This window comes from Callionymus lyra, chromosome 11 (genome assembly GCF_982586985.1).
Source record: "Callionymus lyra chromosome 11, fCalLyr1.hap1.1, whole genome shotgun sequence".
In the NCBI taxonomy this organism is placed as follows: Eukaryota; Metazoa; Chordata; class Actinopteri; order Syngnathiformes; family Callionymidae; genus Callionymus; species Callionymus lyra.
In genome coordinates, this window is record NC_141828.1 from 9733247 (window position 1) to 9746707 (window position 13461).

Genomic DNA, 13461 nt, shown 5'->3' on the forward strand with positions numbered 1-13461 from the left:
ATCTCAACTGGGATCTGAATATTAATATCGGTTAGGGGTAGTGGTAGGGGTAGGGGAAGGGTTTGATAAGGTTTTGAGATTGGAATTCACTAGTAGTATCTGGAACTGGATCTGTACTAGTAGGATTCCAGATACTACTAGTGAATTCCAATCTCTACTAGGACAAATGGGAATTTCTACCAGGACAATCTCTAATTCTAATAGGAGAAATTCGGATTACAACAAAAATGGTATTTGATGTAATCAAACCCTAACCCTAACCCATATCATTAAGATCCCAGTTTAGATCCAAGAATTCTGTACTAGTTCCAATCTGTACTACACATACATTCAAATGACTAAGAAACGTTACCAAATAAAATATGTTCAAATTATAAAATGAAAACTGTTGAAATGCATAGATTTCTCATAAATTTAAGTGGAATGGGATATTTTGTTAATATAAATGTTTAATGTCGGTATAAAGTGTAATTTAATAGCTCAGTTGAAGTTTCATTCACTGATAAAAAAAAAAGCTTTTAAAAAGACACATTTGCGGCATGTGATGTTGTCACTTAGGAAGTGCTCGGACCGAAATATTAATTACTACCATACTAGTTGCAGCTGAATACCAAACGCTGATGGTTGGACACATAGACTGTACAAAAAAAATTAACATAGGATCTGTTACATAAACAATCTACTGGACCACGGTTTTGAAGCTAATATGTGGTCGCAACCATCCTGGAAATGCGTCAAATATGACATAATGATGGCTTGACTCCTCCTCTAGCCAACAGTAATCACACTCCGCTTTGTTTAAATAATGAGTCCCTTGGAGGTGGAGATTTCCGGGATTGATGAGACTGCGGTGACAAACTTGTTTAACCAATCGCAGCAGAGTGGGCGTGGTTATGATAAACAAGGTTTTAGCTTGAGAAATAAAACAAGCATTTGCATTGGGCGGGCGATCATTTTCTATTCTAAATATATAAAAGATAGTTTTGTACAAACAGACACACACTGATGAGTACAAAAGAGGTCAAACATCTACTTAAGACACACTTAAATTAACACATCCTTTAAGAAATTACTTTAATTGAGAAAATTAATCTAAAAGTTTAAATACTACTCAAATATTTACTTTACTTAAACCTATACATATAGGGAAAGTCATAGAATATTAATTGGACCCTTAAATTATAACTGTGCTACATACTTGTGCATTTGCATCAGGGTAGCCTCCCACACCCCTGCAGGGACACGGACGCTCCTCCTAAAAATAAACAAGGTGGTTTCATTAACGGATGTGTTATTCATGCAAACCTGTTGTTGAGTCCCATGTCGTCCAGACCCGCAGTCATGTGTGCAGGTGTGTGTGTGTGTGTGTGTGTGTGTTAGTGTGTGGGTGAGTGACAGCTGCAGTGAAGGAAGTGAGATGCGATGTTCTCTGAGGAGAAGTCCTGCGGTCAGAGAGCAGCACAGCTGTTTATAATTGATAACCGGGCTCCGCTCCTTCGAGGATACCCTGGTAAGAAAGCAGGGTGAGGCAGAAGAAATTATGGGCTGGATTTCTTCCCCACAACTGAGACGATTACGAGCATCTGCCTTGAATCTAGTCCAGGATCCCTCCTATGCAATCACCGTTTAAATAGATTGAACACTGACTCCTTTAAGAAACATCTTAAGACACTTTTATTCGTGCAGGCTTTTCCTTGATTCTCTGAGACTCCTGTGTTTGTCTCGGTGGTGTCTTGACCTTTTAAGCAAATATTTTATTGGGTATTGTTTTGATTGTTTAAGGACGACATCATCCACATAATTCTTTACGGTTTGGTAAATGTACTTTTTGTTTTGCTCACGACCTGCTAAAATATTTTGAGGCTATGTTTAATTAAGTTTGTTATGATTGTCCCTGATTTAGATTATTTGACACCAGGGACGTGAGGTGAGGGGAGGCAGGTGAGGCACTGCCTCACCTCTCAAAACGCAACTCATCTCAAACATGCAAATTACAAACGCCGGTTGCCATATCTCTAAATTTTGCCAATATAATGCTCACAAATACAGTTTATTTGCCTTGGTTTTCCACAGTGGCTGGTGCATTTAACCATTCAAGTTTAATGTTCGTAAGGGTCTTATTTAGGAAAAGTTGGAGGCACATACTAATGAGCCTCCACAGACTACATCACATCTCCATTGAGGCGGAAAGGCTTTTAAAATTAAAGGAAACAAGGTTTTACAACAAAGTAACAGAGGTTTGTGTGGCGAAGGAAAAGCTTATGGACTTTATGTACAATTTAAAATTAAGACCAGAAGCGTTTTTAATTTCAATTTATAAAAAAAATAGATAAGATCAAGGAAAATACAATAGAATATTAAAACATTTTGGCCTTAAATAAGGTATAATTTGTCTTTTCACGCTTGTATTGACCCATTTAATGCTCAATATTTTTATTTTCACCATAATAAACATTGTTCAGGTTTGCGTAAATCTAGCCAATCAAAGAAGGCCTGATGCAATATCAACCAATGGGAAGCAACAAAAGGCGGGTCTATCTGTCATTACAGCACCACTTGTCTAACGCTGTCGCTCAAGATTCTTCAAAGTTAAATCTGGAGAGTTCTCGCGAAAATTCACAGTAAATTCCCCAATAAATTATTTAATAAATCATATATTTTTAAAGCTTCATATGTGTGTGAAGAACGATGAGATATGAAATAACCAGGAGCCAATTTAAGAAGCTTCAATGTTTGACACTCAACACTAAAATAAATACTACTATATTTACAACTCTACAACCTTGTATTCAAAATAAATTATAGCTAAGTTTTCTGTGTTCATTTGGGCTCTTTGTTTGCTGTAGTTTGAATAATCGAAGCAGGTGCAACAAGGAAATATTTCCTACATTATAGCTGCTTTTATGCCCTCGTTCTTCCATCGTTGCATTAAATGTTTGATCATTTTCCTTGAAAAATCATTTGAGTTTCCTGCTTTAAATCAGAATTAATCAAAATATGCCTTTATTTGTTTAACCTTAGTCTCTTCACAGACAAGTTTGATCAGACAAATGCTATTTTTCAAACCGCAGTGATCACCCGGCAAAAAATACACACATTTAACGTAAATTAAAGTTAAAGTTTAACGTAAAGAAAAGGAAGCAACAGACATCTTGAGTACAAATTGAAAGAAAAGGGAATCAATGATTGTTAGGGTTGAAGTCGTGTGTTTGAAAGTAGGGATATAGTTCCCCGAGCTGTCAGTTCCTCCCTCGCTCAGCCCTCGTCGCTGGCTGTGCTCACCAGCTCCGACTGATCCCTCTCGCTGGAGCCCACGAGAGCCACGCTGCCAGTTTAACAGAGACGCTGCTCAAATTTAAGCAGCTACAAAGACATCTGTAGATTAACGTTTGGCAATCCTTGAGGAAAGAAAAAAAAAAAACGGGCAGATTGAAATGTAATTTCATCATATTGAGCTGGTGGGCTCTGGAGCAGTTCATTCATTGAAAAGGTTACGAAACAGGAAAAAAAAATTTGGATAAATCCCAAAAATAAAATGGAACGACTTTTCAACCTTAGTTTATGTTTCTGGAAAATGCTATAATATGTTAAAAATCATATTGATCTTTAAAATTGACTCTTATATAATTATATAATTTATTTCTTAACTACATAAATGCATTTATATATCAAAAGCTGCCTCTTTATTTATAGAACTAACACATTTGTTTAGATTAACTTGCCTGCTTGAGACCCTGGATCCTCTTTAAGTTGAAGCAGTGTTATCTGGTGATGGTCTGATGAAGCTTCATGAAGCAGTGTCATTATTTTCAGAGTCCACTAGATGGCGGTCTCTGCACTATTTTCCTATAGTAACTGTAACTGTTCTAATGAAACATCACATCATTTTTTAACTGATGGCGCCACCTACTGACCTCTAAACAACATGACACTGTTTCATGAAGCTTCATCAGACCATCAATACGTTAAGCAGGTCCTGAAGGAAGATGTATCAAAATATACGGAAAAACATTTACAGAAACTTAAACGTGTTTATGTTCCTGTCGCTGAAATAATATGCAACATTAATACAGTGCATTTGATTCCAGTGAAAAGTAGATTTTTTAACAAACTACACAGTACATACTCACATCATGCTTATGCTTGCTAAGCTAACATCATCTTGAACTAAGCGTCACATAAATGGCCCAAAAAAGTTTGAAACAGATCAAGTCTCGAGTCCGACTAGATTTCCATTTATTCAATAACTCTCTGTACTTTAACTGTAAGTCTCAAAAAGATTTGATTTCACACAAAAACAGTCCTTCATGAAGCTTCGTCAGCCCATGACTAGTTATAAGGGGGGGAAGAAAAAGAAGAAAGGGACACTAAAGAATAATAAAGAATTTGATTTGATGGGAAAATATGATGGAAAAATTGAGATAAATAAATAAATAAAGAACATTTAAAAAAAGATAAGCTTTTAATTTGATTGCATATCATTTTATTATACTTCATTTTATTTTAAGATTCTAAAAAACATTGCATATTTCATGTATTTTACCATTTAAAATAAAACACATCAAATGCAAAAACAAGTGTTTTTATGCCATTATTAATTTAATTTATTAGAATTGATAAGAAACTGTGTTTTATACAAAATAACTTTGAGAAGTATTGAACCAAAACCCATAAAAAAGACAAATGGAAGGAAAAAAGAGTCGAATAAAAAGGTAAAAAAGAGATACAATAATCTTAAGGAAAATATATGTAGAGTTTATGTAATAGCAGTGATTTTAAACATTTCTAAATGGCCAATTGAGCAGCAATGTCATCCGACTGAGCCTCAGAGTAGAGCCCTGCTTCACATTGACAGAAGCCAACCAGAAACCAGGGAAGTCAAATCCTCTGACCTCAACTAGATCAAAGGTATTCCCAAATTCTAACCATATTGTCGGCAACCGTAAATCTCAGCCCTGTTAATCAAAAGAACAAATACAAATATAACGAAGATGGATTGATGACGGGAATCTTTCTTCTCTCCCGACTCTCCACGAAGCTTCAAGGCTTTAAAGAAAACTTAAAAAGAAGCGGAGGAGGTGTGAAATTATTTAGTGGTTTCTCACTCCACAAAGACTTTTGAAGAAACTTCTTTTGTGATCTCTCCTCTTTAATTTAGCTGGTGAAGGACTTTTAGAGAAAGGAGCGCCGAGATTTAAGAGGAATGAAGGATTAATGGAGCGTGTTTCACTGCACTGTGATACAAGTGTGCTGTGATGTCAAGGCCGGACGTGATGAGTGATTCAAAGAGTGTGTGTTGATCTCGCACAAGCTGCTTTAAAACACAGCTTTGAGTGTTATGTGGGGAAAAAAAACAAGCTATTTCAGCTTGTTCTGTTGCGCCCTCTGCAGATAGAAGCGAGTAATTACATCAGGCAAATTCAACCAACTCAAATTACTCTCCAGCGTCTGAACACTTAACTGAACATCATCTTGTTAAAGATCATGTATTTTTGATGTGTCTCTCCTGGTGCATGAGTAAATTAATCTCCTCAGACTATTTCCATCTTTCGAAGCGAACACAGGAAATTCATTTTTTATTTATGTTTGAGATGGATGTTCCATTGTGTGATTACAACATTAAACATTGATCATGTTGAGAGTGATCGCTGAGTCGTCGCAACACCATTTGTGTTTCACGTCATTTGATCCTCGCCGTGTGTTCATAAATCACTAGTCAGGTAATAGTGATGTTGTTCGTATACATGATGTGCAGATCACAAAAATAACTCATAAAGAAACAAAGCTTCTTATAAAAAGTCAACATTTTAAGACGTTTAAATCTACAAAACATTGAAAAACTAAATATCATTTCAACAAGCTCATTGATCACATTTGAGCATTGATAGAGCACATATATCTGCCAAGGGGCTAAATTACCGGGACCTTATTTTAACAAATTTTTATTATGAAAGACTGAATCCTTGAAAACAACTTCCAGTTCAAGAATTGTTTTGGCGTGAGGTAGCTAAACAAAACATTTTCAGATCCAGATTTATTTTAGGAATCTTACCACAATCAAATATTGTAAAAAATTAGAACATTTTCTCATCATTGCTGACGGTAAAAAAAACAACAAATTTCCTTTTTTATTGTTTTGTTTTGTTGGTTAAACACTCATAATCAAACAAACCAAAACAGTTAGAAACATGAACGAAAATATATTAAAAAAAAGTGAATATTCAGGGAAATTTGTTGGTATTTACACACTGATTTCGAGTGAAAACTAAAAATTCAAGTAAGGTAAGGTAAGGTAAGGTAAAACTTTATTGATCCCTCAGGAGGTCTCCTTTGGGAAATTGTTTAAGTAAGTAGTAGTAGTACTACAACAAGTTATTCAAGTGTTCAATTAAACGATTGATGAAGATTTGCTCAATATACAGCCAAGAAAAGCAGAGTTATACTCAAAGTAAAATTGATTTCACATCCGGCAAATTCAAAGTATTTCGGAAAAGGTAGCGAGAAAATGGACAATGTAGCTGTGAAAATGTCCCTTTCATCTCCACAGGGGGTTACAACATCAACGATGTCATGTTCTACTGGACCAGAGGGAACGAGTCCGTCAGCGGGCTGGACACTCTGCAGCTCGCTCAGTACACAGTGGAGGACCACTACACCTCCGTGTCCGAGGCCATCTATGAAACAGGTGGAGTTTTTATGACTTAAAGTCATCTAGTAACACAATATGAATCTTCATTTATACACATGTGTCTCAACAGGTCACTACCCGAAGCTGGTCTTCCACTTTGAGCTGAGGAGAAGCATCCTCTACTTCATCCTGGAAACCTATGTGCCCTCCAGCCTCCTGGTTGTCCTCTCGTGGGTCTCCTTCTGGATCTCCTTGTCCTCGGTTCCCGCCCGTGTTTGTATCGGTAAGAAAAACTAAAGCGATACTTTTAACTTTAACATGCCACTGCGTCTTTTACAAGATTCTGTCCTGTCCCGAGGAAGACCAAACGTCCAAACACAGAGATATTCAGCTAGATTAAAATAAATTAAATGCACTGAAAAACCTCCAGAGATCTTCACTTCTGCATAAAACAAACAAATTTTGGAGCTGTCTGACCTCGTGCCAGGCTGGATCTAATGATACTGGCTTCATAATTCTTCCTCTACTTAATGAGTTACTGTGGTTTCTGTTGCTGACAGTTAGAAACAAAACAACTCCAAAAGTTAAGTAAAAGTTTAATTTCCACTTACATAAAATAAAATAAAAACACAATGCTTTTGCTTTTTCCTTGCCTTCTATCTTAAGTTTCTGTCAATGGTGTACAAGCATAAAGTTTGATGTCAACCACACATCATCTCTCAGTTTGACTATGAGCTGATGAAGATGTCAGATCCATGGGTCAACCTCCGGTTTGTGAAGCTGCAGTTCATCAAGTGTCCACTTGAGGCTGGCGCTGAAAGTAAAAAAGTCAAGTACTGCATTAAAAATGACTTACAGAACATCAATTGTTCTATTGGTACAAAGTTCACTCAATTTAGTAATGATTGTTGTTGTCGTTTGTGACGAAGCTTCATGAAACAGTGTCATTATTGTCAGAGTCCACTAGATGGCATCTCTGCACTATTTTCCTTTGTTTTGAACAACTGTTCTAATGAAACATCACATCACCTTTAAACTATTGGCGCCACCTACTGACCTCTAAACAACATTACACTGCTTCATGAAGCTTCATCAACACATCACTAGTTGTCATGACTAGTAAGTACATGTGTATTAACAGCCACACCCTTAACTAAACAGTCGCCCAGTTTATCACCCGATCCTAATTCTGACCGGAGTCTTGCTAAATCGAAACTGGATTTCCATGTTGTCCTCGTCTCACATCGGCTTAATTTTTGCGGGGTTAGAGACAACACAAGGGATACCATAAACATATTTGTTTTCGGGCCTCTGGGTCACCAAGACCCAGACACAACACGCACGCTCCTAGACTGTTCATTAATGTTTGTGTGTTCCAGGAGTGACCACAGTTCTGACCATGACCACTTTGATGATGGGCGCTCGCACGTCGCTGCCCAACGCCAACTGCTTCATCAAGGCCATCGACGTCTACCTGGGAATCTGCTTCAGCTTCATCTTCGGGGCGCTCATCGAATATGCCGTGGCTCACTTCTGCACCCTGACCTACGCCGACCCGCACATGCTCATGGTAAGACCACCTCTGAAAGTGAACGCGCATGTCGGTCGGAGTTACAGTCCCGCCCTCTCCCAACAGTACGGCCACCCGCTCCACGACCTGGACGACGACATGAACGGCATCGTCACCACCATCTCCACCCACAACAGGGCCAAGAGACGTAAGGAATTGGCGACGCCCTCCCCGGCCCCGGCCTCCACGGAACTCACTGTCAATCCGTCCAGTCCCTCGGCCAGCGAGGCCAAGCCTGAGGCGTCCCCTCCGGAGCCCACCAATAGGTGCCTCACCGTCCTGGCCACCCTCCGTAAATTGGCTAGCTTTATCAGCTGCTGTCACATAGAAAACCCTCATCACATAGACAATTACTCCCGGGTCAGCTTCCCCCTGTCTTTTGTCATGGTCAACCTGCTCTACTGGACATATTACCTGTACTTCTAGCAATGTGGCAGCATGCGAGCGAGGAGCCGTGACAGCAGTGTATTCTACTGTATGTATGTACAGTAAGTGTTCTTATATCTGATTTCGACATGTGGAAAGTGTCGACGAGAGGAAGGAAATCGATGACTTTGAAGTTGTTCTTGAATTGTGCGTCCGATTTTCTACTGCCTTTTCGGGGTTTTGTCCGCACCTTTTTTCTCGACTGGAGTTCTTTTCGAAACGTGCCGCTGTACAGTCTGTCATGCGCTTTCAATTGATTTGCCAACGACCTAATTTACCAGCGCTGTTATAGACAATGTGATTATACTTTCTTCTGTGATCGACTTAGTTCATTTATCTATTTATTTATTACCTTAAGTGGATATTGTTGTTGATGAAAAAGAGATGCTGGGAAATTAGCGGAAGACTTTCTATTATTGAAGACCAACGTTGTTGATGTCTTTAATGGATTTCCAATAGTTGAACACAGTGAAGAAGTCAAGGCCCCGGGGGCCCAATTTACTGGCTACCAACTTACCTTCGGTGGGCCTTATGAGATTTAAATATATATAAATGGATTCAAAAATATAAATTGAATATCATTTTAAGGTATAAATCTAGATGACCTACAATATACTGTATGTTTATATTGTAAATCAAGGAGATCAAAGTGTTTTTTCGTGCCAGAGATAAGGAAGTCAGTTTCAAGGGTTCTACACAAAATTGGGTGTAGCGTTGATGTTGATGTGAATCATGGGATAAACCACAAATAAGCTTAAAGTCGGCATAAACAAGACACTGATAGAACATTCTGTTTGGACGACTTGTCAAATGAGGGCAAGTTATAAACGGGTCAATGAACAGAATTTGTTGGTAGCGCGACTTGGACTGTGTCTTACATTTGGTCCCTTTTGTTTCACACACCTGCTGTCGCTGCTGTTTGTAAGAATACAGTTGAAGAGGAATAGAAAGAAACGTCACCTCAAGAAGAACTGCTTGTAGTAGGAATCAGATCCTCACAAATCTCTAGCTTTACAATCTTGCATTGTATTCATTATTTAAGTTAATTTAAGTTTAAAATCGGGAAACTCGGATACTGGTTGACTCAGTAATGTTAAGGACGACACCTCAACGGTAGTGTTTAAGAAACCTTTCTGGAGCAAAGGGAATCGTTTTGCCAGTTGATGAGTTCCTTGGCCATAAAACCTCAAGATGTGAGAAACTTTACTTGAAAGTGTAAAAGGAACTTTATCGCCACTTGGTACAGTTACTCATGGTTCTGTAAGGAGGTGGTTTTGTGACAGTCTGACCACATGCTATCAGTTCTGATGGCATGTGGTGCTGATATGTGGCAGTAAACCATTTCTGTAACAGCCTGTAACAGAGGAATGTGTTCTCGTTCACATCGGGTCTTACAGGTCATACTGAATCTCCACATTATTGTTAGCAGCTGCAATATACAATAATTACAACCTTAATGTCTTGCTCAAGTATTAGGGAAACGTGGAGCGTGAGACCGACATGAATCAATCCATTAGCCCCTGATAGCCGAGCCAATTTGCCAGAATATAACTTCTTTAACCAACTTTGGGAAGTGGGACTGAAAGAGATCCTGTTGTAGAGTAAAAATGTAAAGTGCTCCTGGACATTGAGAGATTCCCGTTAAGGTACGTTTCAAGGATGACTCCCTGATGAGGAACTCCTGGTATGTTTACAAGGGAGGACGTCCCCAAGGGTTTACCCGGGACACATTAACGTTGCACAATCTTGAAACCCTCCTAGCTTTTGCAGAATTTTAAACAGTCAAGGATAAAAGGATATTTTCTTTAATTTCCAATTTCATTTTAACCCAAAATCTGTAGCCTCCCAATGGCGCGGTATGTTACCTGATAAAAATCATTACAATTCAGGTTCGATTTTATCTCATGAATAAATAATGCGTCGTAAATTTTTAGTGTCGATTAAGAATCCAAAGATTCCGATCCGATCAATCTGCGTGATGTTTTCATGAATCTATAAACAAGCATGAAGTCGCAGAGCAACAGGTTTTCACTATTTACCATTTGCACGTTTAAATATTCTGTATCAGTTCCATCAGGAGGAAATCCAACATGTTTACACGATGAGTTTTCCTTTTTTTTTAACTCTGAAAACGTTTAACTTATGAAACTAACGCAACCGTACAGTTTTGTTCGTCAAGTCTTTGAAACTACTGAAGGTTGTTTTGCTTTTCTTGCCTGATGTTGATATGTTTCAGTTTCTGCTCTTACAGCATGTTTTTCTTTTCTTATTTAAATGATACATTTTGAAGATAAAGTTAAGAGTGATGTTTATCAGGGTTAACGATTGGAGATTACATATTTTGTTTCCACCTTTTATTTTGAAATGACTGGACTAAAGTTGCAGGTAAGCACCGGACCACTGAAAGGATTTTATGCAATTTAGCACTGTGGCTCTTGATTTGATTTTTCTTTTAAATACTCATGTCGAGATTTTGGATTTTGACGAGGCAGAACTTTCCTCCTTACATCCGGAACAGTTGAGTTTTATTCTAACAACTACTGGACATCTGGAGCAGCAGCGATGGACAAAGTTTCAGGACAAAGTTTCCTCCAGACGAGGTCTATCTCAGTGGCAGTTCCTGGACTTTGTGAAATGCATCTATGAACTTTGACACTGCGGTGATGTAGAGACATTGGTTTGCCCTGATGTAAATAAATAATATGCATGTCTCCTTGATGTATGGATATGAATGATAGCAATAAAATATTTCACGTGTACGACTCGTCAATCTGGCTGTTGTGGAACTTCATACAAGGAACTAAAACATACAAGGAACTAAAACGTCATTAGCAACAAGAAGGTAGTGATGGGCTGATCATGAAGCTTCATGAATTAGTGTCATGTTGTTAAGAGGTCAGTAGGTGGCGCCATCAGTTTAAAAATGATGTGATGTTTCAGTGGAACAACAAAACAAAGGAAAATATTGCAGAGAACGCCATCTAGTGGACTCTGGAAATAATGACACTGTTTCATGAAGTTTCATCAGATTACAATAGAAGAACGACAAGAAACTTTAAAATGTGATGTTGTCATGTTAACATGCTATCCAATTACATTTTCAGGTATAAGATATTTGATACATTGATTTCTGAGCTCTTCTTTATCCGTGGTTATTTTCAAAAAGCACTAAAAAAACAATGGCAGTTACAGTCGTTCCATGAAGAAAACTGGTTGGAATGTCTAAACCACATTGTCCGCGAAATGTTAAATCCCCTATTTTTGATCAAAAATAGGTGGAAGGTTCTTTGAGAGAGTGGAGAGGAGAACATACACTCAAGTGGAAGATTCATACTAGTGTTTCTGTTCACAAGTGAGGGATAGATGGAATCTCAGATCAGTTCTTTAGGACTTTATCTCAGTTTCGTGATGAAGAAAGAGGGCAAGAGGGCAGAGCTCTCCACCTCTTTTTAGATTTCTAATCTCATCCGTGGGCACCGACTTTCAAGTTACGGAAAGAAGAAGACGATAAGGTTGCCAGACGAGAGGAGCCGGTGCATGGCCGGACCCTGACCTAATAGGCTGAGAGGTTTACTCATCAGGCAGAGACTCAGAATGGTAGCCTCTTGATACTTGTTTGACCGACTGGAAAGAGGGCGACGAAAGGCAATGGTAAAGACATAATGGATACCCTTTGAATTCCCATGTATCCTCGCCATGTCTCTTTACTTTGACCTGTAACTTGACCTTGACTGAAGGTATAGATGAAAGGTATAATGAGAAATAAAGATTTTAAAAAGATGCAAAAGGTTCATGATCGAAGAGGATTCACATTTAGATTTCGAGGTTCACACCTAAGTTACTTGAAGAAAAAAGGAACAAACTCTGGTTACCTTTAATAACCCCGTAGATGGCTGTCTCCGGTGTTAAGGGTGAAGTAAATGTTAGCATAATACAACAAAACATTTTGTGCCCGCGCATATCTGCGGGCTACTTCAGTTCAAAGCATTTCACTTCCACTTTCAATTTGGTGCAATTTACAGACTTCCAGTGTGTTGCAGCGGTCGCATCCCGGCGGAGCGAGGGAGTCTTCCTCCCCTGCAGCTGCGCTCGCTCTGACTCAGCGGAATTCGAAAGTGGAAAGTATGATTCACATTCCAACCAGACCTCTTATTATGCAGCTTGTTAACGACACAAAATGTAAAATACATTCAGAATCCAATCCTTTGAAAATCTGCCAAAAAGAGAGTCTATTTCTTAATCATGAAAAATATTTCATTTATTTTCAGGACAATTAAATGACTTAAATATGTAATTCATAAATATAAAATGTACCTTATAATATTCCTAATAAAGCACATAGTATTGATACAGTAAGTGATTTAAATTGAACACATGGATTCATTTATATGCACAAAAAATGACAAGTTTTATGTCAATGAACATGGATTTAGATTCTTCTATTTTTTTGGTTAATAAAAGGAATGTAAAATAAGGTATGTATCATCAAAGAAATTAAAATACAAGTCAAAGAATTTGGAAATAAAAGTTTCATATTTTTAAGATAAAACATGCCGTTACTTTCTCGATCAAGAACTCACTTTAAACGGACCTGCCTGACAAAGTCATTGAGCTTTTGGAAAGGTTTAAAAATAGCGAAAGACATTAGTCAAATTGAAAACAAGGAACAGTTGTTAAGTGTCACAAGATCGGCCAAATATATTTCTAAACCAAAAATAACAAGTTTGTTTCTATATTGCTAGTTAAACATCTTTAAGGTACTCAAGTTCAGTGGGAAATTACTGATGAATTTTCTAACCATGTCTTCCCGATTTAGAAACATGTTTTTTCCATTGAC

The 13461-nt window shown here is 38.0% G+C and overlaps 1 protein-coding gene across 2 annotated transcripts in view; it reads left to right on the forward strand.

Annotated features, from left to right (window-relative positions):
- Positions 1-11387, forward strand: part of gabrzb (gamma-aminobutyric acid type A receptor subunit zeta, b) — a 78414-nt gene extending 67027 nt beyond the window's left edge. The window contains exons 7-10 of one of the 2 annotated variants that reach the window (XM_087802303.1): positions 6548-6685; positions 6759-6911; positions 8008-8198; positions 8265-11387. In XM_087802303.1, coding sequence (XP_087658429.1) covers positions 6548-6685; positions 6759-6911; positions 8008-8198; positions 8265-8624 — 842 coding nt within the window. In that variant the 3' untranslated portion in view covers positions 8625-11387. Of the gene's footprint in view, positions 1-6547; positions 6686-6758; positions 6912-8007 lie in introns of both variants that reach the window. The other variant, XM_087802302.1, reaches the window with a different exon arrangement.
- Positions 11388-13461: the final 2074 nt, after the last annotated feature.